This window comes from Diaphorina citri, unplaced genomic scaffold (genome assembly GCF_000475195.1).
Source record: "Diaphorina citri unplaced genomic scaffold, Diaci psyllid genome assembly version 1.1 scaffold6, whole genome shotgun sequence".
NCBI lineage: Eukaryota > Metazoa > Arthropoda > Insecta > Hemiptera > Psyllidae > Diaphorina > Diaphorina citri.
The window spans coordinates 574,178-600,462 of NW_007377445.1; the positions used below are offsets into that span (position 1 = coordinate 574,178).

The 26,285-nt window shown below is 40.4% G+C and overlaps 1 protein-coding gene across 1 annotated transcript in view; it reads left to right on the plus strand.

The window, feature by feature from the left end:
• The window catches only part of LOC103524768 (titin), a 185,309-nt gene that overhangs the window by 6,884 nt on the left and 152,140 nt on the right, over nt 1–26,285 (plus strand). Inside the window, 12 exon segments of the mRNA XM_026819934.1 lie at nt 10,391–10,457; nt 11,977–12,122; nt 12,532–12,785; nt 14,695–14,919; nt 15,328–15,472; nt 15,940–16,122; nt 16,502–16,716; nt 19,006–19,152; nt 19,554–19,792; nt 20,312–20,451; nt 21,898–22,131; nt 23,045–24,710. Of these exon segments, the coding sequence (XP_026675735.1) occupies nt 10,391–10,457; nt 11,977–12,122; nt 12,532–12,785; nt 14,695–14,919; nt 15,328–15,472; nt 15,940–16,122; nt 16,502–16,716; nt 19,006–19,152; nt 19,554–19,792; nt 20,312–20,451; nt 21,898–22,131; nt 23,045–24,710 (3,661 nt within the window).

Here is a 26,285-nt window from a genome sequence, read left to right on the forward strand (position 1 = left end):
GTCGTCCGGATTGTGCCGGTCCACCCAAAATATGATCCCAACAAAGCAAACATTTTTCAGGTAAAACTCTTTTGCTGACTCCTATGTAGTGGGTTAAAAGTAAGAGCATGATTCATGCCTCATATTAGGTGGTAGAGTTGGTGGCCATTACGAATCTGATCAATATAATTCGATCAGAAATTAAAACAATGCAAAATTTTTGCTGACAGCAAATTTTGCTGACAACCAAAGTTATCGTGTGTGCTGAATATTATACTGAACTTGGTAAACTGAACCAAACAATAACAATTACCTTGTGACTAGTAGTTATTTGACCTGATTTGCTCTTAACTGTATTATTGAACCATGACTTAAAGTGGATTACTGGATATTCTGGATAACTTGCTTTGTTATCAACCATTTTTGGTCGATAGGTAACAAACATTTTGGGGTAAATTTGAACAATGTGACTTTTTGTATAAAATATTTGCTTAAAAATGAACTTGGAAAGATCTGTTTATTTTATAAATGGTTAACTAAAAAAGTGAATTTAATTTATTTTTCATGGAGAAGACCAATATAGTAAGATTTCCCACTGGTCTGATCTCAGGATATGTGATGTCTACTATTCTTGGCACTAATTAGATCCTTCCTATAGGATAAGGAAAGTAAAAAGTTTGTAGGTTCACGAATTTGCCTGAAGAACCAAACATTGAACTTGACAGGGGAGGGGGGGTGGCTGAGTCACCCACATTGGGTGATAGGGGGGGATGTCTAATTTATGAGGTACCTAGGTAGCCTCCTAACCTCTAAGCTACAGGGTGATGTGTAGGTACCTACCGGGTTGTTTGTTAGTACAGGTCAAATGCAATAGTCCTAAACAAATGTATTGCAATAGCAATAGTATAGTATTGTAGTTTGTAGTACAATAGTCCCAAACTAAAATGCACGCGGCACACAAGGGATCAAGAAGAGACTGCCTGAACAGGTCAAATGCTTCCTCGATATCTAAAAATCACTTAAATATGACCATTCTACGAGTTGATCTTTTCACCACCAAAATATTTAACTTTCCGTAAACGTGGGTATAAAATATCCTCTTTTGGTGGAATTCATGGAAAACTTCCTTCCTCCCCATGTCGATTTCTTTTAATCTACAGAAAAAGCTAGTTTCATCAATTGGTGTATGTATTTCGGGATTTGGGGCAAAATTTTTTGATGATTCCAGACCCTAAACTTTGTAAATTTGCCATTACAGTCAAACAAGCCTTTCCCCTCTTACAATACTACCATTTAAAATCCACTAAGTACTTTACGAGTATGACACCTTTCAGTCACCTCAGAAACCCAGTAGGTACATGAAAAAAAAAAAAAAAAAAAAAAAAAAATAAAAATTCGCCTAATGTAGTATTGTAGTTTGTGGTGCAATAGTCCCAAACTAAAATGCACGCGGCACTCAAGGGATCAAGAAGAGACGGCCTTAACAGGTCAAATGCCTGCTCGATATCTAAAAATCACTCAAATATGACCATTTTACGAGTTGATCTTTTCACCACCAAAATATTTAACTTTCCCTAAACGTGGGTATAAAATATCCTCTTTTGGTGGAATTCATGGAAAACTTCCTTCCCTCCCTTGTCGATTTCTTTTAACCTACAGAAAAAGCTAGTTTCATCAATTGATGTACATATTTCGGGATTAGTGGCAAAAAATTTTGATTATTCCAGATCCTAAACTTTGTAAATTTGCCATTATAGTCAAACAAGCCTTTCCCCTCTTACAATACTACCATTCAAAGTCCACTAAGTACTTTACAGGTATGACACCTTTCAGTCACCTCAGAAACCCAGTAGGTACATGAAAAAAAATAATAAAAAAAAATAGTCATAGTAATTCTTGCTGTGTCCTTGCTAAACAACTGTAAGGTTTGGTTTTGTTTCCATATAAGTACCGTGTTCTTCACTTGAATCTATTGGTGCTTCCTCTCTTGATAGACGTAGCTTTGACCTTTGCTATGGCTTTGAACTTTACACTACTTTTGAAATATTTAATAGAAATACTCGTGGATAAGAGATTTCTGGAAAATTTAGCACATCCACTAAAAATATTTGTTAATGAAGAAATTTCATAGAGGGAACTGTAACTGCTAAGGTTTTATCGTCCCGAAAGTGAAGAGCCAGCCGTTCTCAGAACGAATCTTATCTCTTTAGGATAAAATCCACCCTGGGTATTAATCAAAATTAATCAAACCCGCTGTTAACTTTCGTCTTCTAGTGGCTGAACTGTTCCTATTAGGCTCCTTAATGGAACTAATATTAAACATCTTCGTCATAAGTGTTTACCTACTAAATACTAAATAGTTACTACATTACCTTCTGCCTTCTGGTTAACTTGATTGAAGAATGAAACACATACATAAGAACTTGCGAGAAAACTAACAAACAAATTAAAAATACTTGTCTAAATGAATCAAAGTAGGTAAACAATAGATGAGAACTAAAGACGAGATTAAGATATCGTGTTTCAGTCATAACAATGACCTTTGTAAATAGACTGCATCTCTGCTAAATATTGTAAGTACTGTAATTGTATCCTATCCATGTAAAAAATATGTAAACTCATGTAAATATATAGGCACAATTACTGCACATAAGATGAAATATAGCCTAGGAAGTAATATTGAACATATCTTCATAATTGATGGAATACTTGAGAGAAAGCAATGTAAAGTTCACATGAAATTTCATCTGGACTTACCTGAAAGATGTAAGATGCTAATTTGCTACGAGTGATAATGATGGATTCTAAACTTCGAAAGGAGAGAAAAAAAAAGTAAAAACAATTGAACAAAATAATCAATAATTGTAGCTTAATCCTACGATTATCCTAATCAATAGATATTTTCCTTTAACGGATTTTAAACTTCGAAAGGAGAGAAAAAAAAAAGTAAAAACAATTGAACAAAATAATCAATAATTGTAGCTTAATCCTACGATTATCCTAATCAATAGATATTTTCCTTTAACAATTAAATACTTTTGTTGATCAATCAAATAATTATATTTTAACTTTTATTTGTGTGTTTTCACAATTGCTTACCTTGTGTGATTTACTTTACTCAGAAGTTCGTGTTATTGAAGTTGATTTTACTTATTTAATTAATTTTTATTTATTTTAATTTTATCTTTTGTTTATTTTATTTATTACCCAAGTGTTTATTAACAGTGTGCTTATCATTTGTGAATTTTGTGTGATTTTTATTTATTTAAATTTCATTCAACGAGTAGATTCTTGTGTGTACTTTTAATGTTTTCCTAATATTTATTCACATTCTATCAATTTCTTTGCGTGATTTTGATCACTAGTTTATTTAGCTTTTGATTTCCTTAAAGTATCACTGATAAATAAGCTAATAACTAGGGTGCTATAAAAAGCTGAAATCCTTTTTATTTACTTCTTCTTAGCATGACTTTCGGTATCAGTTTTAAAAAGTTGCTCGTAAACTGATGTGGAACCTTTGCATGGTAGTCCTGGATTTAAGTTTTAAGTTGATGTTGAGAACTTTTGCTAAATAGTCCTCTAACTTAGTCACCATGATCAAATCTTATTTTCCTCCCCCGTTCCTCATGAAGAGGACTGTGACACGGACTAGAATCTCCGCCACTACCATTTCCAGCTCAGGTAACATATTATTCCAGTAGATCCATTTATTATCAATATTACACAATATGAATATACCTCATTTATGCTGACGCATGACGGCTAAAAGTCCTATTGTGCCAACAGTCTTTGAGGAGCAACCTTCTTAATTTTGGTCGATTACCATTAGTCAATCGGTCTTCACTCTGGCGGTGTTTCCTGCGCAGCAGGATTGTCTTTGCTCAACTTTAATGACCGTTCAGGAGCTGGTACATACAGACAACGTGCGAAAGATTTAAAGACTAATGTATTTCCTATCTAATTCCTACCCCTAAACTACATGCATTCAAACTGTACCACATAGCGCGAATGACACAATACACAATAGTGTTAGAGCAAAAAACTCTCAAGTAACACACGTATAACCTCCTCAGAACCTTTGCTCCAACCACTAAAAATATCTCCAACCATGAAAGTGGACGTGCCGATAAAACGATTCTGTTTCCTACAAATTTTACTTGCAAGATTCCTAGAAATGTTGGCACATCCACCAACACAAGTATGAAATTAGTGGATGTGCTAACAAATCATTTCTTCTTCCTATGATCCCTCATTCCATTTTCAATTTTTCACACATAATCACGTAAGAGTTTTACAGAACCCAGTTTACATGGCTTGAGTAAAGGGACATTTTAGTCATATTCGATCAGGATAAAACCAGATATAAATCTAATCTATCTAATCTATCTAAAGTTTTATATTGTCTAGAAGCCCGGTCTAACCATGAGTGAAAGTAGCTTGTTTGCATTTCGGAATATATATTTTTTTAATTAGTTTTGAATGAAATATGAGAAGCCAGAGTGGCGGCCTCAAAACACAATGCATACACTGTGGGAAAACATATTATGCTGGATGCAAAAATAAAGCTAGAAACCACCTATATCCTATATGGTGTAGCTACCTAGAAACTTGTAAACCATTCTCCTTGTGTTTACATTGGATACACTGTAGATATTGTAAATATTAGGTAGATAGGAGTAAAGTATTCAGGGTGGCTCAGTAGGATTTGCTTGATTTAAAGGTATAAATTTGTATTGTCACACGCTATGGCAAAGTGTCTTATTTTCCTTTGACGGAAAATCAAATCAAATTCATTCCGATAAATATGATCCTAATAATCAAATTCTAATACTTGTTCCATAGAGAGGGGCATATCTTACAGAGAAAAGGTCACTACACTAGCCTAGGACGTAGGAGGTCCGAGTTCAGTTCCCAGTAAGAGCGCTGTTCAACCGAAAGTCGAGGAGGTAATACTGTGATACCTAGACCTACACAAGTTGTAGGTAGGAGTTTCTGAAGGCTTCACCACTAGTGTATAAATAGATTAGATTGTTTTTGGGACATACACAGCGATCTGACAAACCGTTCATCTATTTCTATACCCACTTTTTGCAGACTCGAGTAAGCACCAGATGTCGTACGACCCACAGTCAGGGAATGTGGGTCTGGTTATCGACTCGATCGGTCCGGGGGATGAGGGCGAGTACACCTGCTGCGCACGGAACGAATTCGGGGAAGCGATCTGCGCTGTGTTCATCCAGCCAGAATGCGTCAACGTTCCGCTCTACCAGCAACGCATGCAACAAATGCAACAGCACCGCTCCGAGAAAACCGCGTACAGCAACGGATCGCAGAGTATTGTGTCTGAGGTAAGTAGCAGCCTTTTGTCTGCTAAGGTCGGACTTTTATGCCTCGTCTTTTCGCAAGGTTTCAACCAGCTTCTTGATTTTTTATTGTCTTCAAGAGGCTGAGGGCACTTCGAAACAGCCAGCAGCGCGCTTTCTCCCAAATGACCAAAATCCTTACCTGTTCAGAATGTCCTTTTTGTCACCTGTTCAAATACAAACCATGTAAAACGATGCATAACTTTAGTGATCCGTTGGGAACTAGCACATCCAAAGTCTGCCGCGGGCTGACAAGAGCTTTAAAAACTTGAAATATACCAGGCATCGAACCACTGTACATTCCGTGATGACTTGCTTGAGTAAAGGGACATTTTAGTCCTATTCGATCAGGATAAAACCAGATATACATCTAATCTATCTAAAGTTTTATATTGTCTAGAAGCCCGGTCTAACCATGAGTGAAAGTAGCTTGTTTGTATTTCGGAATATATATTTTTTACTTTCTATTACTACAGTATAGCGGAGCTATACTAGTAATGAAAGTATTGCAATCGGTCCAAATTTTCAAAATGTAAGACCGCTAAAATGAAATAATTGTTTTGAAGAATTGTTTGTTACGAATTAGTTTACGCGAGGAGAATTAATTTGAATTATGGAATTCCTTTGAATGATGTTAGTTTATCATTGGAATAATCTTTGTGATATCAATCAGAAGAATTATATCGATTCATATTGATATTCATGAAGTTCGTACTCAGGTATGAAGTTGACTTTGAGGAATTCTTTATGGACTTGAACAATGCCTTTGAAATCTTTGAATCGAATCCATTTACTGACGCCTAGATTGCGAAGCTGGGCAGCCCAACCGTAGCAGCCTTCATCATTATCATCAACAATATCATCTCTACCTTTTGATTCCGTTTTAATAATGCGTCTTGTGTTGCTTTCTTGTTCACAGTTGTACCTCAACTCAAGTTTTGAATGAAATATGAGAAGCCAGAGTGGCGGCCTCAAAACACAATGCATACACTGTGGGAAAACATATGCTGGATGCAAAAATAAAGCTAGAAATCACCTATATCCTATATGGTGTAGCTACCTAGGAACTTGTAAACCATTCTCCTTGTGTTTACATTGGATACACTGTAGATGTTGTAAATATGAGGTAGGTAGATAGGAGTAAAGTATTCAGGGTGGCTCAATAGGATTTGCTTGATTTAAAGGTATAAATTTGTATTGTCACACGCTATGGCAAAGTGTCTTGTTTTCCTTTGACGGAAAATCAAATCAAATTCTATGGTACCATTCCGATAAATATGATCCTAATCAAATTCTAATACTTGTTCCATAGAGAGGGGAGAATCTTACAGAGAAAAGGTCACTACACTAGCCTAGGACGTAGGAGGTCCGAGTTCAGTTCCCAGTAAGAGCGCTGTTCAACGAAAGTCTCGAAATCTTGAGGCCAGCCACTCACTATAAGGTAGACCTGACAGGTGGACCTAATCAGGTCCGCCTGTCAGGTCTACCTGATAGTGTGTGTACTCAAATGCTCATCAGGTATCAGGTAAATCTGACAGGCGAACCCGATCAGGTGTACCTGTCAGGTCTACCTGATAGTGAGTGGCTGGCCTAAGAAATGCAATTTGCGGGTGGACGCCTCAGTTCCTTACAAGGTAGTTCTTAATCGTCTTATTGTTTCATTCACCGACCATTCATCGCGTTATTGAAACACCTTCAATTGGTCTGCGGTCAAATTTCATTGGTTCTCCTTGTTCTTAGCGATTGACAAGTAGACAACAATGGATAATTCAAGTGGATAATCTTTTGGATTTAACTGTCTGATTGTACAGTTTGTTGTGTTTTAATTATAAATACATGTACTTTGGTGGCTCAGTGGTCAAGTTTCAACACTTTTGCCTAAGCAAGTAATAGCTCGCGGATTTATACTCAGCTAACGCGACAAAACACATTGAATTTCATGCTCATTTGGAATACGTATTATTTTGGGCAGTCCGTCAACAAATTTTATTGATTGTTTCTCTCTACATAATTATATTAATTATTATGTAGGTACTGCTACTGCCCATTTGAAAGGCTACAACTACCCCCATTAAAGGTGCCACAACTCATTTGAAAATCAGCAAGAGACGATCGCCAATGACCTTGACCCATATTAGTGTGGCGCTGCTAGACATTAGACCTTACCTGACCTTCTCTACCTTACTGATGATCTGTCATAGCTTCACGGACATTATGATTACTAGGTGTTTTAATTTTAAATATATGTACTTTGGTGGCTCAGTGGTCAAGTTTCAACACTTTTGCCTAAGCGAGTATTAGCTCGCGGATTTATACTCAGCTAACGCGACAAAACACATTGAATTTCATGCTCATTTAGAATACATATTATTTTGGGCAGTCCGTCAACAAATTTTATTGATTGTTTCTCTCTACATAATTATTATGTAGGTACTGCTACTGCCCATTTGAAAGGCTACAACTACCCCCATTAAAGCTGCTACAGCTCAATTGAAGGTGCCACAGCTCATTTGAAAATCAGCAAGAGACGATCGCCAATGACCTTGACCCATATTGGTGTGGCGCTGCTAGACATTAGACCTTACCTGACCTTCTCTACCTTACTGATGATCTGTCATAGCTTCACGGACATTATGATTACTAGAAGCGGTCCTAACCATAACTTTGGTCCGTACACCAGGGATCTTCCCTATATGGGAAGTTGTCCTGACAGGTAAGACCGCTAAAATGAAATAATTGTTTTGAAGAATTGTTTGTTACGAATTAGTTTACGCGAGGAGAATTAATTTGAATTATGGAATTCCTTTGAATGATGTTAGTTTATCATTGGAATAATCTTTGTGATATCAATCAGAAGAATTATATCGATTCATATTGATATTCATGAAGTTCGTACTCAGGTATGAAGTTGACTTTGAGGAATTCTTTATGGACTTGAACAATGCCTTTGAAATCTTTGAATCGAATCCATTTACTGACGCCTAGATTGCGAAGCTGGGCAGCCCAACCGTAGCAGCCTTTTGTCTGCTAAGGTCGGACTTTTATGCCTCGTCTTTTCGCAAGGTTTCAACCAGCTTCTTGATTTTTTATTGTCTTCAAGAGGCTGAGGGCACTTCGAAACAGCCAGCAGCGCGCTTTCTCCCAAATGACCAAAATCCTTACCTGTTCAGAATGTCCTTTTTGTCACCTGTTCAAATACAAACCATGTAAAACGATGCATAACTTTAGTGATCCGTTGGGAACTAGCACATCCAAAGTCTGCCGCGGGCTGACAAGAGCTTTAAAAACTTGAAATATACCAGGCATCGAACCACTGTACATTCCGTGATGACTTCATCAAGACTTATACAAACAAGAACTTGTTCCTAGTCGTGACGGTGACTGTGTGCATCATATGGCTATAATTTTCAATATGGATTGGAACAAATGAGCCAAATATGGGCGGCTCAATGCCAAAAACGTGATTGGATACTTAGAATTTGCCATAGGTTTATGGCGAATACATGGTGTTGTCAATGTAGACCAGATACCTGGCTTGGACACTGGGGTTTGCCGTTTGGTGTTACTCCCTTGTTGGCAGAGATTGCCTTGAGCCGCGGACCAAAGTGAGACATGATGAGACTAGAAAATGAATAGCTCATCCCGAAAGGGAATTTACATGAAAATCAAATAATAGAAGAGTTTGAGATAGCTAAGTATACACTTTCATTGCAACTATAACCTCCCTGACCGCCCCCACAATAACAAAGGGTTGGTATTAAGGGCAAAGGGCATTCTAATTTCAAAAGACCAATAGGTATCAGAATATCTATCACCTATATTCAGGAAATACCTACCTAGATTTTTTACACTATCAAAGTGGTCTAGCACGGACACACAATCATACTGTGATTTAATACTCACAAACTTATCATAGAACATACTCTCAAACTTACAAACTTTAGGTGATGGGTACTCTCTTGTCACCATTGGTGATGTGATGCCCACAAACATACCAAAAGATTCTCAACCTCACCACAAAGAATTTCCTACCTAATCGCTTGAAATGCCCTAGCTTTGATCACTGATCATTTCCTAGATTTACTTGAGGTTTAGCTCGTGTATTCCTTGGCAATGTTGTGGTTAGGATAAAGAGATAAACTGTTCAGGTGTAAGTACGCTTAGCTCATGCTGCTACTTAGGTAAACCTATGTAGTGTAAGGTTTCACTGATTTCATTTAGCTCGTCACCATTTAGGCCTGGTACACATGCTACGATTTCTACGTACAATCTTTATTGTAAAGGAGTGTTCAAACATAATCGGCCGCCCGTCGATAGATGTCATCGACGAGGCGAATTTATACTATCGAGGCAGTGTGGACGATTCAGTCGACATCGCTCGATGGCCGGTCGACCATGTGGACGCACCTTAAGTTCTGATTGTACGATCACAAAAATAATGGTACGTGTGGACTTAGAACTGTGTAAAATTTCTATGCTGTTAGTAAATTTCTATGCTTTGTCCGATACAGAGCTTTAATTTTTAATGCTCCATGGATAAAGAGTAAGCCATAACATGTATTATATTTAATGATGTTGAATTGTACTGTGTATTTGTTAATAAATAAATGGTTATGTATTAAAAAAAAAAATATGGAGGAAAACTGTACGATCATATTATAAGAAAAATTATTGTGTGTACCAGGCTTTAGGCATGTGTAAAGCCATTCGTGTGAATTGACAATTTGACGCTGCCTCTTGGGCCAGTAACTCAAGCTGAGACCGTCTTAATGGCGGAAAAAGCTGGAGACCCAAGTCTGTCAGACGGTCTAAACGTACTGGCGGGCATTGAATTGACTCTAATTTTCCTAAAGTCAATATATTTTCAATGCCTACGATCTTGTAGCTGAAATTTATCTCTAGTATCTCTACCCACCAAAACATCCCTTGGCCTACAAGGGAAACCCCTGCCAGTAATGGTGTCTACGGGGTCATCATCATCAACAATATCATCTCTACCTTTTGATTCCGTTTTAATAATGCGTCTTGTGTTGCTTTCTTGTTCACAGTTGTACCTCAACTCACACAGACACACTACCAACCGGTGCAACAACAACAGCTACCTACAGGACCTCTGTAAGTTACTTGAATTTTCTGTGTACCTTCTTTTATCTTTGGAGTACTCCATAGTACATAGGCTACATACCCTTCTATCCAATGCTTCTCTTCTCTATTTCATCTCTCGCAAAGTCTTTCTCAACCTTAAGCATATCCCCGTCTCAGTTTTGGTCTTCCTTCTCTCCCCCCCTCCTTTTCCTGTATGATCATTTTGTAAAAAGTACTCAAGAACCTAGTGTAGAATCTTTCGTTTCCTTATTGAAACTCTTAGTTCAGTTTTGGTCTTCCTTCTCTCCCCCCCCCCTCCTTTTCCTGTATGATCATTTTGTAAAAAGTACTCAAGAACCTAGTGTAGAATCTTTCGTTTCCTTATTGAAACTCTTAGCACTGATAAATAAGCTAATAACTAGGGTGCTATAAAAAGCTGAAATCCTTTTTTATTTACTTCTTCTTAGCATGACTTTCGGTATCAATTTTAAAAAGTTGCTCGTAAACTGATGTGGAACCTTTGCATGGTAGTCCTGGATTTAAGTTGATGTTGAGAACTTTTGCTAAATAGTCCCCTAACTTAGTCACCATGATCAAGTCTTATTTTCCTCCCCCATTCCTCATGAAGAGGACTGTGACACGGACTAGAATCTCCGCCACTACCATTTCCAGCTCAGGTAACATATTATTCCAGTAGATCCATTTATTATCAATATTACACAATATACCTCATTTATGCTGACGCATGACGGCTAAAAGTCCTATTGTTCCAACAGTCTTTGAGGAGCAACCTTCTTAACTTTGGTCGATTACCATTAGTCAATCGGTCTTCACTCTGGCGTTGTTAACTTTAATGAACGTTCAGGAGCTGGTACATACAGTCAACGTGCGAAAGATTTAAAGACTAATTTATTTCCTATCTAATTCCTACCCCTAAACCACACAGCGCGAACGACACAATAGTGTTAGAGCAAAAAACTATCAAGTAACACACGTATAACCTCCTCGGAACCTTTGCTCCAACCACTAAAAATATCTCCAACCATGAAAGTGGACGTGCCGATAAAACGATTCTGTTTCCTACAAATTTTACGTAGCAAAACATCAATTTTACTGAGCACTAAAAAACATCGCAATGTGTTTCGTCTGATGGGAGTTTGGTATTGACATTCTTTGGCACTCACACAGAAAATTCAGTGCGATAGACAAGAGACGAGAGGAATGGACAGGGCTCGTCATTAGGCCCTTCGAGTTAGAAAATGTTAAAATAGATAGATGTAGAAAACAAGTTATTTGCAGCTGTTTCTAACTTAAAAGTCGTAAGCTGACAACGATTGCTCTTCAGGATGGGCAAATGGGCATGCTATGATACAGACTCGTTCAATCCAATATACTCGTAGTTAGTACCTGTTTTATCACACAAACAAAAGAAGATTATGCTGAAAGGCACATTTACAAAACGTGAGGTCGTGAGGTATTGAAACTTGCCAAATTCTCTTTCCTGAAGTTCCCAGTTGACCGCTGTGGCTCTCGGTTGTTATGCTTTCAGTCCTGGAGGCGGCTCGCCACCGGTGTTCGAGCAGGTGTTCAAGAATTCCAGATTCGCCCAAGGTGGCACTGCAGCGTTCGAAGGCAGAGTCAGAGGTGTGCCCAAGCCCACCATCTCCTGGACCAGAAAGGGTGCTCCACTCCCTAGTAAGTAAAATTCAATATTTTCAATTCAGGGTTTTTACATAGATATTCAGCCAAACGACCTCAATGGGAATTCAGCTTCATATTTAGTTATCTACTAGATAATGAGTAGCAACCAGTGGCGACTTTACCAATGTAAAAAAAAAAAATACTTCAAATTTGTAATTGATATTGCAGGAGGCACTTGGGCCAGTCACTCACTATCAGGTAGACCTGACAGGTACGGCTGAAGAGGTCCGTCTGTCAGGTCCACCTGATACGTGATGAGCACACACACTATCAGGTGGACCTGACCAGGTGTACCTGTCCTCAGGTCTAAATGATAGTGAGTGGCTGGCCTTAGTTATGGTGTGATACCCACACAAGTTATTAATAAGCAGGTTCTCAAACCCTTCATCCCTTCTTTTTGCAGACTCGAGTAAGCACCAGATGTCGTATGACCCACAGTCAGGGAATGTGGGTCTGGTTATCGACTCGATCGGTCCGGGGGATGAGGGCGAGTACACTTGCTGCGCACGGAACGAATTCGGGGAAGCGATCTGCGCTGTGTTCATCCAGCCAGAATGCGTCAACGTTCCGCTGTACCAGCAACGCATGCAACAAATGCAACAGCACCGCTCCGAGAAAACCGCGTACAGCAACGGATCGCAGAGTATTGTGTCTGAGGTAAGTTAGTAAAGATTAACTCATGGTGGATTTCACCAATTACTTAATGAGAGATTTCACTAATGGGAGAAAAAGGAGTTTTTAATGATCCAATAGGGAGCAGTTTTTAAAAACTTTTATTTGGATTATTAAAAACTCCTTTTTGGATCATTATAAATTCTACCATGAGTTTAAACTTGGTTTAAGCAATCTGATTGGTTGATTCCAAAAATGTTAGCCAATCAGATTGCTTAATCCGAGAGTTAACAAAGCGAGTTTAAACTCACTTTAAAATTGATCTTCAATAGGCCTGTGATAAGATCGAAATTCCTTTGGAATATAAATTCTTTAGCTGTCGTAAGTTACCGATACTCAGCAGGTAAGATCAGTATGTACTAATATTTGTGTCATTTGAAAAGTCCTTTTGAGATTGATCTTCAATAGGCCTTTGATAGAATTGAAACTGTTTTGGAATAGAACTTCTTTAGCTGTAGTAAGTTATACATGTACTAAACAGGTAAGATCATTACTAACCTTATTTCTCCTTGTTTCCACCTCCCAGGACTTCAAGGTGGACACGTTCGAGTATCGTCTATTGCGTGAGGTGTCGTACAGGGAGACGATCACGCGCCGCTACGTAGCTAACTTTAGTGATCCGTTGGGAACTGGCACATCCAAAGTCTGCCGCGGGCTGACAAGAGCTTTAAAAACTTGAAATATACCAGGCATCGAACCACTGTACATTCCGTGATGACTTCATCAAGACTTATACAAACAAGAACTTGTTCCTAGTCGTGACGGTGACTGTGTGCATCATATGGCTATAATTTTCAATATGGATTGGAACAAATGAGCCAAATATGGGCGGCTCAATGCCAAAAACGTGATTGGATACTTAGAATTTGCCATAGGTTTATGGCGAATACATGGTGTTGTCAATGTAGACCAGATACCTGGCTTGGACACTGGGGTTTGCCGTTTGGTGTTACTCCCTTGTTGGCAGAGATTGCCTTGAGCCGCGGACCAAAGTGAGACATGATGAGACTAGAAAATGAATAGCTCATCCCGAAAGGGAATTTACATGAAAATCAAATAATAGAAGAGTTTGAGATAGCTAAGTATACACTTTCATTGCAACTATAACCTCCCTGACCGCCCCCACAATAACAAAGGGTTGGTATTAAGGGCAAAGGGCATTCTAATTTCAAAAGACCAATAGGTATCAGGTATAACCTCCCTGACCGCCCCCACAATAACAAAGGGTTGGTATTAAGGGCAAAGGGCATTCTAATTTCAAAAGACCAATAGGTATCAGTCTGAGGTAAGTTAGTAAAGATTAACTCATGGTGGATTTCACCAATTACTTAATGAGAGATTTCACTAATGGGAGAAAAAGGAGTTTTTAATGATCCAATAGGGAGCAGTTTTTAAAAACTTTTATTTGGATTATTAAAAACTCCTTTTTGGATCATTATAAATTCTACCATTAGTGAAATCTCTCATTAAATCATTGGTGAAATCCGCCATTATTGTTTCATTACAAATTTTCACCAATAAATAGTTTCTTCAAATGAAATTGATCCCAAGGGCAAGGAAAACCTAGGCCCTTGACAAATGGAGTGTGCCTGAAGGCATGCGATGTGTTCGTATCCACTCGACCTCGATAACGTAACAATCGTTACATCCTTGCAGGATCAGTGGTTAAGTGATGTCAGGATGTCTCGCAATGTTTAGTCGATTCTGAATCCTTGTAGGTTTTTGTCATTCTCTTGTCCTCTGCAGTCAAAAGTGCTCTTGATATTGATCTTCCATAGGCCTTTGATAGGGTTGATAATGCACTGGAATAGAACTTCTTTATTTCTAGTAAATTACGTTTACTAAGCAGGTAAAATCAGTACTAACATTCTTCATGCTTGTTTCGACCTCCCAGGACTTCAAGGTGGACACGTTCGAGTATCGTCTATTGCGTGAGGTGTCGTACAGGGAGACGATCACGCGCCGCTACGTAGGCGAAACCGATACCATCATCAACACGAAGCCAGGTCCGGGACCTGTGAGTCCGCCGTTCATTGCGCAGAAACCACGAAACTCGAAACAAACCGAAGGCAACGACGCCACCTTTGTGGCCACGATTAATGGCAACCCCAAACCTAGAGTAAGTGTCTGCCCTAGAATAGGAAATCAACCTAGAGTAAGGCCCCTAGCTATTCTAAGAACCCTAAACTTAGGGTAAAATGAGTAGCTATGTATGATATAAATGCCCATAGGGATCGGTGCCAGAATGGTAGGATGTTACAACATTCTAACATGGATGTTAGGATTATTGAGATATTTGGAAATTTGAAAAATCCTACAATGCTTCAGTGAGCACCAAATTTGTGATTTCACCAAACACAAAAACGGCATTTATTGTATAAGGGTATTTAACCTCAACATGGCATTATACACCTGTTACACATGACATTGTACATATGAAACTGGTGCTCTAATACCTACCTTTATTCTGGTCTAACAAAGCACCTGTAAAGTATTATTTTCTAATCTCTTCTCTCTCCCTGTGCAGTTGACTTGGTTCAAGAACGGACAGCGTCTCGTTCCCAGTCAGAAGTACCAGATCAACTACACCAATCAGCAAGCGTCCCTCAAAATCAGCCAGGTGACTGCTGATGATACCGGTCACTATACTTTGCTTGCCGAAAACCCACAAGGTAAGATGATTTTCAATAAGTTAGATTGTGGTAATTTCATCGCCACTCATACAGAAAAGACTACCAACTGAGAAAGAGGAGACATCTGGTATTTTGTATCACTGAACCCAAAAAGTACATACTAAGATCCTGTTTAGACTTCGATAAAGGGACTCTTCAGTCTCATTCGAGCAGGAAAAACAGTGTATTCTATTCTATGAAAGAAGGGTATTTTTACGCACTGGAAAAAGGAAATTCTTGCCGGGGCAGTTTTTTTTAAGCCATTCCAACTCTATAACTTACTGACCTATTTCCCTTCCTTTTCATCTCATTTTCGCAGGTTGTGTGGTGTCCTCCGCCTACCTCGCGGTAGAAGGAGACAACATTTACGAAAGAGAAGTGAACCGTCAGGGCCGGGGCGGTTTTTTTTTAAGCCATTCCAACTCTATAACTTACTGACCTCTATCCTTCTCATCTCATTTTCGCAGGTTGTGTGGTGTCCTCCGCCTACCTCGCGGTAGAAGGAGACAACATTTACGAAAGAGAAGTGAACCGTCAGACTCAGATGCTACAGGAGTCTCTGGCTACCCAAGCACCTGCCCCGGTACCCGAGGGAAAGATGTTGGCACCCAACTTTGCTCGCGTTCCGGCCGATAGAGAAGTCACCGAAGGTAAGTTAGTGGAAGTAGTTGATTGAAGACTAACTTTGTGAAGGACTGAAGGTCCATTCTACCTATTGGGTTGTATGGAAAACGAACAAAGTGAAGTAGTATTCGTTTTCCATTCCATACAACTCTAGAATGGAATGGTATCTAGATATCTAGGCTGACATAGCAATCGTCGTTTTCGATTGGATATCACACCAAGTTTATACACCGGAGGTCCCAGGTTCGATTTCATTTATTTGAGAATTTGACGACAATAATGGAAGTCTAAGGATTATGTGATAGAGAACGCCTCTGGTGTTAACCTCGCCTAGTGGTTACCTTCCGCTCAAGAGTCTATTATTATTTGATTTGATTTCACTTCTATTTCCTGTCATGTTTCCAGGCAAGATGACCCGTTTCGACGTCCGTGTAACCGGCAAGCCATATCCGGATGTCTCCTGGTACATCAACGGTAGACCTGTCCTGGACGATAGCACTCACAAGACTCTAGTCAACGAATCCGGCAACCATTCGCTCATGATAACCGCTGTCGATCGACAAGATGGCGGAGTCATGACGTGCGTAGCCCGCAACAAGGCGGGGGAAACCTCTTGCCAGGTATGTTACCATAGACACCGTCAGCGTCAAGCACCTGCCCCGGTACCCGAGGGAAAGATGTTGGCACCCAACTTTGCTCGAGTTCCGGCCGATAGAGAAGTCACCGAAGGTAAGTGGCAGTAAAACCGGTAGGGTGAAACCCCTTTTTTTTGCATTGAAGAGGTTTGATAGAGGGAGCTATAACTGCTAGGATGTTATCGTCCCGAAATCGAAGAGAGAAGGAAGACAGGATAGGAGAAAGCCAGCCGTTCCGAAAACGAACATAATCCGTTCAGGATAAAATCCGCCCCGGGCGGGAATCGAACCCGCGGCCTAGCGCTTACAAGACAGACACGTTACTATCAAATCTAACTAGGCTGGCCATGAAACCTCTTTATGGGACCAATGGCATTGGCTTCATAACTGAGGGCGCCCCATACACAAAATCCCACTCTGAGGCTTAGGTGTTGGAATTAAGCTTATAAGAATCTGAGGGCTCTGCGGTTCGAATCCCAGCAGCAGTATAAAAATAATCAAGTCAGGAACGTCTTTGTAAGACTATGGTCAAACAAATATAAAAATTCCCTTCTATTCCATTCCCCTCACTTGTATTCTGTGTCATATTTCCAGGCAAGATGACCCGATTCGATGTCCGTGTAACCGGCAAGCCCTATCCGGATGTCTCCTGGTACATCAACGGTAGACCCGTACTAGACGATAGCACTCATAAGACTCTAGTCAACGAATCCGGCAACCATTCGCTCATGATAACCGCTGTCGATAGACAAGATGGCGGAGTCATGACGTGCGTAGCCCGCAACAAGGCGGGGGAAACCTCTTGCCAGGTATGTTACCATAGACACCGTCAGCGTTATTTTGGCCTCAAACATTTGCCTTCAACCTCAGTGGTGCAGTGGTTAACGCGTTGGACTTTGGATATGGAGGTTTTCAAGTCAAGTCATAAAATTTATCTAGGTGTAATAATTGGGGAAAGATATTTGTGACATTTGTGGTGTAATAATTGGTGAAAGATATTTGTGACAAGCATTTAAAAATCCCTTTCCTCCTTTAAAAAATCCATTGGCCTTCAAATGAAAATTGGAAGGTAGTGCGAGTGCGGACATATTATCTGTATATCATTATGGTTATGACAAAGCTGAGCCTCATTTTGTCTGTCATCAACACTCATCTAAATTTTCAACAGGTCACTCGCTCCCATTAGAGCAGCTCCTAAAAATCGAAAATAACATCAATTTTACTGAGCACTAAAAACATCTCAATGTGTTTCGTCTGATGGGAGCTTGGTATTGACATTCTTTGGCACTCACACAGAAAATTCAGTGCGATAGACGAGAGGAATGGGCAGGAATCGTCATTAGGCCCTTCGAGCTAGAAAATGTTAAAATAGACAGTGTCGAAGTATGTAGGAAACAGCTTATTAAGCTTATTAGAACAGCTGTCTTGAATTTAAAAGTCATCAGCTGACGAGTGCTCTTCAGGATAGGCAATTAGGCATGCAATCAGTTATACAGGGAAAAAGCTCAAAAGGTTCTCACGACTAGCGCTTCTCACGACTTTTCCTTTCGTCACAGGTCGCTCAAAGTTTGCAGACAGCTTCCATAATCAATGATGATCAAAAGTGTCCGCTGGCCGAACTTCGAGAAATGTACGGTTCGGCCGCTATTTAACGCCAAAACTTCGAAAAATTTCAAAAAGAGTTCGCAATGCTCAGGCCTTTAGATTTCAGCCAAAGTCGCTCGAACTTGGCACAGAGATTCGAAAAATTATGAAGATCAAAATATCCTTGGGCCCTGTTTCCAGAAGGTATGGTTCGGCCGTTATTCCGGACCGAAGTTCCGCTATTTAGGGGTATACTGGCTATGACACAGACTCGTTCAATACAATCCAATATACTCATAGGTAGTACTTGTTTTACCACACAAACAAAAGAAGATTGTGCTGAAATCCCCATTTACAAACCGTGAGGTATTGAAACCCAATTTTTCATTTTTCTGGCCTGAAGTTCCAAGTTGACCTCGGTGGCTTTTGTTTATTGTGCTTTCAGTCCTGGAGGCGGCTCGCCACCGGTGTTCGAGCAGGTGTTCAAGAATTCCAGATTCGCCCAAGGCGGCACCGCAGCGTTCGAAGGCAGTAAATAGATTAGGTTCGTTCTCGGAATAGCTGGCTTTCTCCTATCCTGTCCGCTTTCTTTCTTCGGTTTCGATTACAGTTCCCAACATCATTACTTCTATTAAGACCTCCATTATTACAGTTCCCAATTTCATTTCCTCTATTTGCTCCCTGTTTCAGTGCAACCTGACCGTGATCGAGAAGGAACTGGTAGTGGCTCCCAAATTTGTGGAGAGATTCACCACGGTCACTGTGAACGAAGGAGAGCCAGTGGTTCTCAACGCGAGAGCTGTGGGCACCCCCATCCCTCGTATCACTTGGCAAAAGGTAAGAATGATAAGTGGTTACTACTTTTTTTTTTCTCGCCAGTCCATGAAGGAATTTCTGTTCAATCAATGGAATACACATTTCTTTACTTTTTAAAGTAAATGAAAACTTATGCTAATTTATCCTGGACATTGGAGGAACATAAGTAAAAATGTCCTCTTTAGGGCGTCATCGGATGAACCCGGGATGAATCTATTAGATCCTTTTTAATCCGCAAGTCCCATTCTTATTCTCATCAGACGGCTAGGGTCAGTCTCACACGGTCAATATTGGTATTGGTATAACTAGGGCCATCGGCTATAATAAACGCCCTATGTCACTGCGACCTAGTTGGATTTTTTGTGACTCTCACACGGTCAATATTGAACAGGGTATAATGGTTCTATTCTATTCTATTCCAGGATGGCGTACAAATTCAATCCGGTGTCGGCATGAACATCACAGTAGACGGAGGAGCCACCACGCTGGACTTGCCGCGTGCCAGAGCCTCGGATGGAGGCTGGTACCAGGTGACCGCTCAGAATATGGCCGGCTCTACGGCCACTCGGGCCAGACTGTTTGTGCAAAAACCCCAATACCAGGAGACGCCCCAGGATAGACGACTCAACTTACCGCGACCTACCCGCGTCATTGAACCTGAGTAAGTGGATAATCAAATCTTTACTTCCTACTTATTACCTTTAACTTACTCTGTAAGGTCAGCCACTATCTATCAGGTAGATCTGACAGGTACACCTGATAAGCACACACACTATCAGGTAGACCTGACTGGCGGACTTGCTCAGGTGTAGCTGTCAGATCTTCCTGATAGTGAGTCGTTGGCCTTAGGATAATGAGACAATTGAGACATCTTGTTCTAAGATGACAGTTTAAATAAGACACTAAGTAACTCAAAATAATACTTTGTTAAAAATGGTTAAAAACAGTCCATTTTAATTATTAAAGTTACAAACAACACTTAAGTTTTTGCATTCCAAAATGATGGACCGAAAATTGATCCTTGCGGAACGCAAAATAAGTTCAAATTTGAATGGTTCCTTTGTCCTATATTCAAATTGTGCTGTTACAGTTGCTAATCAGAGCAACCTGTTCATTTCTATTTGTTAAATTTTAACTGATATGACAATTTGGTCTTACAAATTTTGTTTCCGTTTTACAGGCCTGAGCCAGGTCCAGAAGTAATCTATCTGAGACACGTGGAACGAGCTAAACCCAGAGGCCCCAGACAAGAACAGGAGAGACTGTATCCTCCACCTCAGTTTATTATACCGCTGAGTGACATCGAACAAGTAGAAGGAGGTAAGAACGTCAAATACACCTTCAAAATAGATAGCTGACTTATGGGGTAGTCAAATGGTAATTTCATCTAACAAATACGGAGAGCAAACATTTTTTTTTTTTTTTTTTTTTTTTTTTTTTTTTTTAGGCCTTTGTAATAGACCTTTGCAGTCCTGTCTTAGGATGAAATAGAGGTCTATTAGTGAGGGATCAAAAGAGGCGGATATTTTGGTGCCGGAATGTATCATAATTTTCTTTTCTAATGAAGAGGATGTCTGTTTTGGGGATTTACGATCTTCTAACGGAATATTTAGGTGATTAAAATCCAGGGAAAATTTGTTACAGTTTAAGATCAGTAGGGAAGGGATGTTTTGCGGATGGGTGAAGAGCGGATGAAGTGTGGGCACATCACTTTACCTCAAAAGAGACAAAATAAAACCAATTTGGATGATTCTTCTTCTTCTTCTTGGTGTGTCATGTCCGTTGTCGAACGTTGACGACCATGTTCCTGATTCTTTGTCGATCTTCTGCCGCTCTAAATAATTCTTCGCTTGACATCTTGTACCATTCCTTCAAATTCCCCATCCATGATGTTCTCCTTCTTCCTCTCGATCTTCTTCCTGTTATCTTTCCTTGCAATATCAACTGCAATAATCCATATTTGTGTTCATTGCGCATAATATGTGCGAAGTATTCCAATTTCCTTGCTTTGATTGTGTCCACTAGTTCTACATTTTTCTTCATTTTAGCCATCACCTCTGTGTTTCTGATTTTATCTTTCCAACTGATTCTAAGCATTCTTCTATAAATCCACATTTCAAACGCTTGCACTTTCTTAAGTATTGTTTCGGTTATGGTCCAAGCCTCCATTCCATAAAGTAACACAGGAAACACATAGCACCTAATCATTCTTATTTTCAGATCCATACTAAGGTTGTGTGATTTGAATATATTTTGCATTCTGGTGAATGTTGCTCGTGCTTGTTCAATTCGACTCTTTATTTCTCTGGAAGGTTCCCAATCTGAGTTCAAGTTGCATCCTAAATACTTGATTTTGTCTACTTTTTCCAGTTGTTGACCTTTCATCAATAGATTTGTATTACTCTGGTTTTCTTTACTTATTACCATGTACTTTGTTTTCTTGGTATTAATATTTAATCCAAATTTTTCACAACTTCTTACTACTTTGTTCAAGATGCTTTGGAGATCATTTATATTTGATGCAAGAATAACAGTATCATCTGCATATCTGATGTTATTGATGATTGTGCCATTGATACTGATGCCTTCGTTACTGTCTTCTAAGGCCTCGTTAAATAACTCTTCTGAGTATAGATTAAAGGATTTGAAAATGGCATGATGGACCCACAAAAACGTATAAATCTGGTTTAAAGAGTTTGTATAAATTGAACTGATACTCTAAACTCGGAGGTAACTGCAAATAATTTGGTACTTTTTCTTCCCCAGGTAAAATTCATTTCGAGGCCCGCATCGAACCCGTGGGTGACCCTAGCATGCGAGTCGACTGGTTTATCAACGGGCGACCCTTACCTGCCAGTTCCCGCGCCACTACAACCTTCAAGTTTGGCTTCATATCTCTTGACCTGCTCAGCATTGTACTGCATGATAGTGGCGAATACACGGTGCGCGTTACCAACAACTCTGGTAGTGCTGAGTCTACCGCACTGCTTAGCGTACAAGGTAAGTGATAGTGTTCAATCAGGTGGGCCTAGTCTGGTTGGGGGACTTTACACAGGGAGGATACCAGCTTAGTCTAACTAGGAGATGGAGGACTCTAAACAGGAAGTAGATCAGCTTAGTCTGTTTGGGGGACTTTACACAAGGAGTAGACCAGCTTAGTCTGGCTGGTGTACTTTAGACAGGAAGTAGACCAGCTTAGTCTGGCTGGGGTACTTTAAACAGGGAGTAGACCAGCTTAGTCTGGCTAGGGGACGTTAAACAGGAAGTAGACCAGCTTAGTCTGGCTAGGGGACGTTAAACAGGGAGTATACCAGCTTAGTCTGGCTAGGGGACGTTAAACAGGGAGTATACCAGCTTAGTCGGGCCGGGGAACTTTACACAAGGAGTAGACCAGCTTAGTCTGGCTGGGGGACTTTACACAAGGAGTAGACCAGCTTAGTCTGGCTGGGGGACTTTAAACAGAGAGGATACCAGCCTGAGATTTCCCTTGCTAAAGAAATAACAAAGGCTGATGGCGAAGGGTATCCAATTGTAAAAATATGTAACTTTTTAGCCAATCGGATTCCTTAATCCTGAGGTTGTGGTCCGAGCCCCAAGTAATCTATGCAAAAATCATAAAATATCAAAGAGCAAGAATTTGATGACAAAAAATTATCTCACGCCCTTAGTAAAGAAGGTTCTCCATGAAGCAATAGATTTTGAATGAGTGCCAAATGCGAGCAAACAATTTCGTTGCATGATAAGGGAATGGATATCATGTTTCAATGCATCCCAAGTATGTAGGTTGTAGGGTAGAAATATATTGTCGTTGAAATGAAATAATGTTTTATTTTTACTCACATCTGATTCAATATTCATATCTAATTCTATCTTCATTCCATGTTATTCACATCTAATTATATGTTTATTGCAGGTCGTGACGTCATTGACAAGAGAAGCCAATATCCAGACAGCTTGAAATACATTGAACAACTCGAGGACTACTCTAAATACCAGAGAACTGATAGTCAGGACTCTGATGCTGCTAATGCTCAACGTCCCACCTTCATTCGACCCCTGCATGACCTTGGACAGCTGGAAGAAGGCAGGAACGCTCACTTTGAAGGTCAACTTACCCCGGTCAGTGACCCCACCATGAAGGTCGAATGGTTCAAGGACGGCAGACCAATCACAGCAAGTTCCCGTACCACGACCATCTTCAACTTTGGTTACGTGTCTCTCAACATCTTACATTTGAGAACAGAGGACAGTGGTGTATACACAGTGCGTGCTGTGAACCGCTGGGGAGAAGCTATCAGTCAATCATCTATCCAAGTTATATCCAGGAGCTCGGTCACTGGAGACTTGGGTATTCCAGAACAGCAACGCTACATTGAACAAGTAGAAGCATTAGAAGCTTATCAACAGCAAAGTCAGGCGAGAACCCCAGTGTATGAGCCCCCAGAGTCACTAGCACCTCCTGTGTTCAAGTCACCTATCAAGGATCAGATTAACATCAAGGAAGGCGGGTTCGCTCACTTTGAAACTCGTCTAGAACCTGTCAATGATCCTACACTGCAAGTTGTATGGTTGAAGGATGGTAAGCCTGTAGAGGCTAGCTCTCGTATCACATGGTTCTGTAACTTTGGTTATGTGTCCCTCACTATCAAGCAGATTACAACCTTTGACCAAGGCACATACACGTGTCATGCTTATAATCAACTAGGCGAGGCTTCTACCTCTGCTAAGCTGACAGTGCTAGGCAAGAAAGATATTGTGTATGACTCCCAGTATCCTGTTGGATTAGAACAGATTCAATACCTGGAAGATTCTTCTCGTTATAAGCGTAAGCAGGAGGAAGAGGTGAAGATCACACAGAAACCTCGCTTCCTAGGACCTCTCAAGGGAACAAACAAGATTGTGGAGGGTCAACGTGCTCACTTTGAAACCCGTGTAGAACCTCTGAATGATAACACCATGAAGATAGAATGGTATCATAACGGCAAGGTACTCAATGTGGCTAATAGAATTCAAACTTACTTTGACTTTGGTTATGTAGCACTTGACATCATGAGTGTGACTGCACTGGATGCTGGTACCTACACTGTGGTAGCACGTAATGCATTGGGAGAAGAACAACTGTCTGCCACGATGGAAATAGAAACCCGTGCTGCTATTGACACCACTAGCATGCATCGTGGTACCTATGAGAAAACCAAACATCTAGATAAGAGAGCCCATGTAGAACCTACTTATAACATTGAGGAAATCTCCAAGTCCAAGCCTGTGTTTGTACAACCACTCCAGGAACCCGCCCCTGTCCATGAGGGCCAGAATATACATCTCGAGTGTCATCTAGAACCTATGGGAGACCCCACCATGCGTGTGGAATGGTTCCAGAACGGTAGACCAGTGACCGTGGGTTCGAGGTTCCGTACTTACTTTGACTTTGGTTACGTCGCGTTGGATATTATCCATGTGACTGCAGCGGACTCTGGCGAGTACACTGTGCGTGCTACCAATCATCTTGGTTCAGCACATACTAGTGCTGGAGTACGTGTTATATCACAATCTGATATCCTCACTGATACACAGAACGAGTCTGCTTTGGAACAGGAGTCATAAAATTTATCTATGTGTAAAAATTGGGGAAAGATTTTTGTGACAAGCATTTAGGACAGTTAAAAATCCCTTTCCTCCTTTAAAAAATCCATTGGCCTTCAATTCAAATGAAAATTGGAAGGTAGTGCGAGTGCTGACATATCTTCATTGTGTGTCTCTGTTAGCTTAGAGCCTAGTTAGCTTGGAGGGTAGCGCCGCCCCGGGCGAACTTTATCTTAAATAGATTAGGTTCTTTTTCCTATCCTGTCCGCTTTCTTTCTTCAGTTTCGAGACGTGATTACAATTCCCAACATCATTACCTCTATTAAGACCTCCATTATTACAATTCCCAATTTCATTTCCTCTATTTGCTCCCTGTTTCAGTGCAACCTGACCGTGATCGAGAAGGAACTGGTAGTGGCTCCCAAATTTGTGGAGAGATTCACCACGGTCACTGTGAACGAAGGAGAGCCAGTGGTTCTCAACGCGAGAGCTGTGGGCACCCCCATCCCTCGTATCACTTGGCAAAAGGTAAGAATGATAAGTGGTTACTACTTTTTTTTTTCTCGCCAGTCCATGAAGGAATTTCTGTTCAATCAATGGAATACACATTTCTTTACTTTTTAAAGTAAATGAAAACTTATGCTAATTTATCCTGGACATTGGAGGAACATAAGTAAAAATGTCCTCTTTAGGGCGTCATCGGATGAACCCGGGATGAATCTATTAGATCCTTTTTAATCCGCAAGTCCCATTCTTATTCTCATCAGACGGCTAGGGTCAGTCTCACACGATCAATTGGTATTAGTATAACTAGGACCATCGGCTATAATAAACGCCCTATGTCACTGCGACCTGGTTAGATTTTTTGTGACTCTCACACGGTCAATATTGAACAGGGTATAATGGTTCTATTCTATTCCAGGATGGCGTACAAATTCAATCCGGTGTCGGCATGAACATCACAGTAGACGGAGGAGCCACCACGCTGGACTTGTGAGGCTTCTACCTCTGCTAAGCTGACAGTGCTAGGCAAGAAAGATATTGTGTATGACTCCCAGTATCCTGTGGGATTAGAACAGATTCAATACCTGGAAGATTCCTCTCGGTACAAGCGTAAGCAAGAGGAAGAGGTGAAGATCACACAGAAACCCAGATTCCTAGGACCTCTCAAGGGAACAAACAAGATTGTGGAAGGTCAACGTGCCCACTTTGAAACCCGTGTAGAACCTCTGAATGATAACACAATGAAGATTGAATGGTATCATAACGGCAAGGTACTCAATGTGGCTAACAGGATTCAAACTTACTTTGACTTTGGTTATGTAGCACTTGACATCATGAGTGTGACTGCACTGGATGCTGGTACCTACACTGTGGTAGCACTCGTACAATCTTTATTGTAAAGGAGTGTCCAAACATAATCGGCCGCCCGTCGATAGACGTCCATCGACGAGGCGAATTTATACTATCGAGGCAGTGTGGACGATTCAGTCGACATCGCTCGATGGCCGGTCGACCATGTGGACGCACCTTAAGTTCTGATTGTACGATCACAAAAATAATGGTACGTG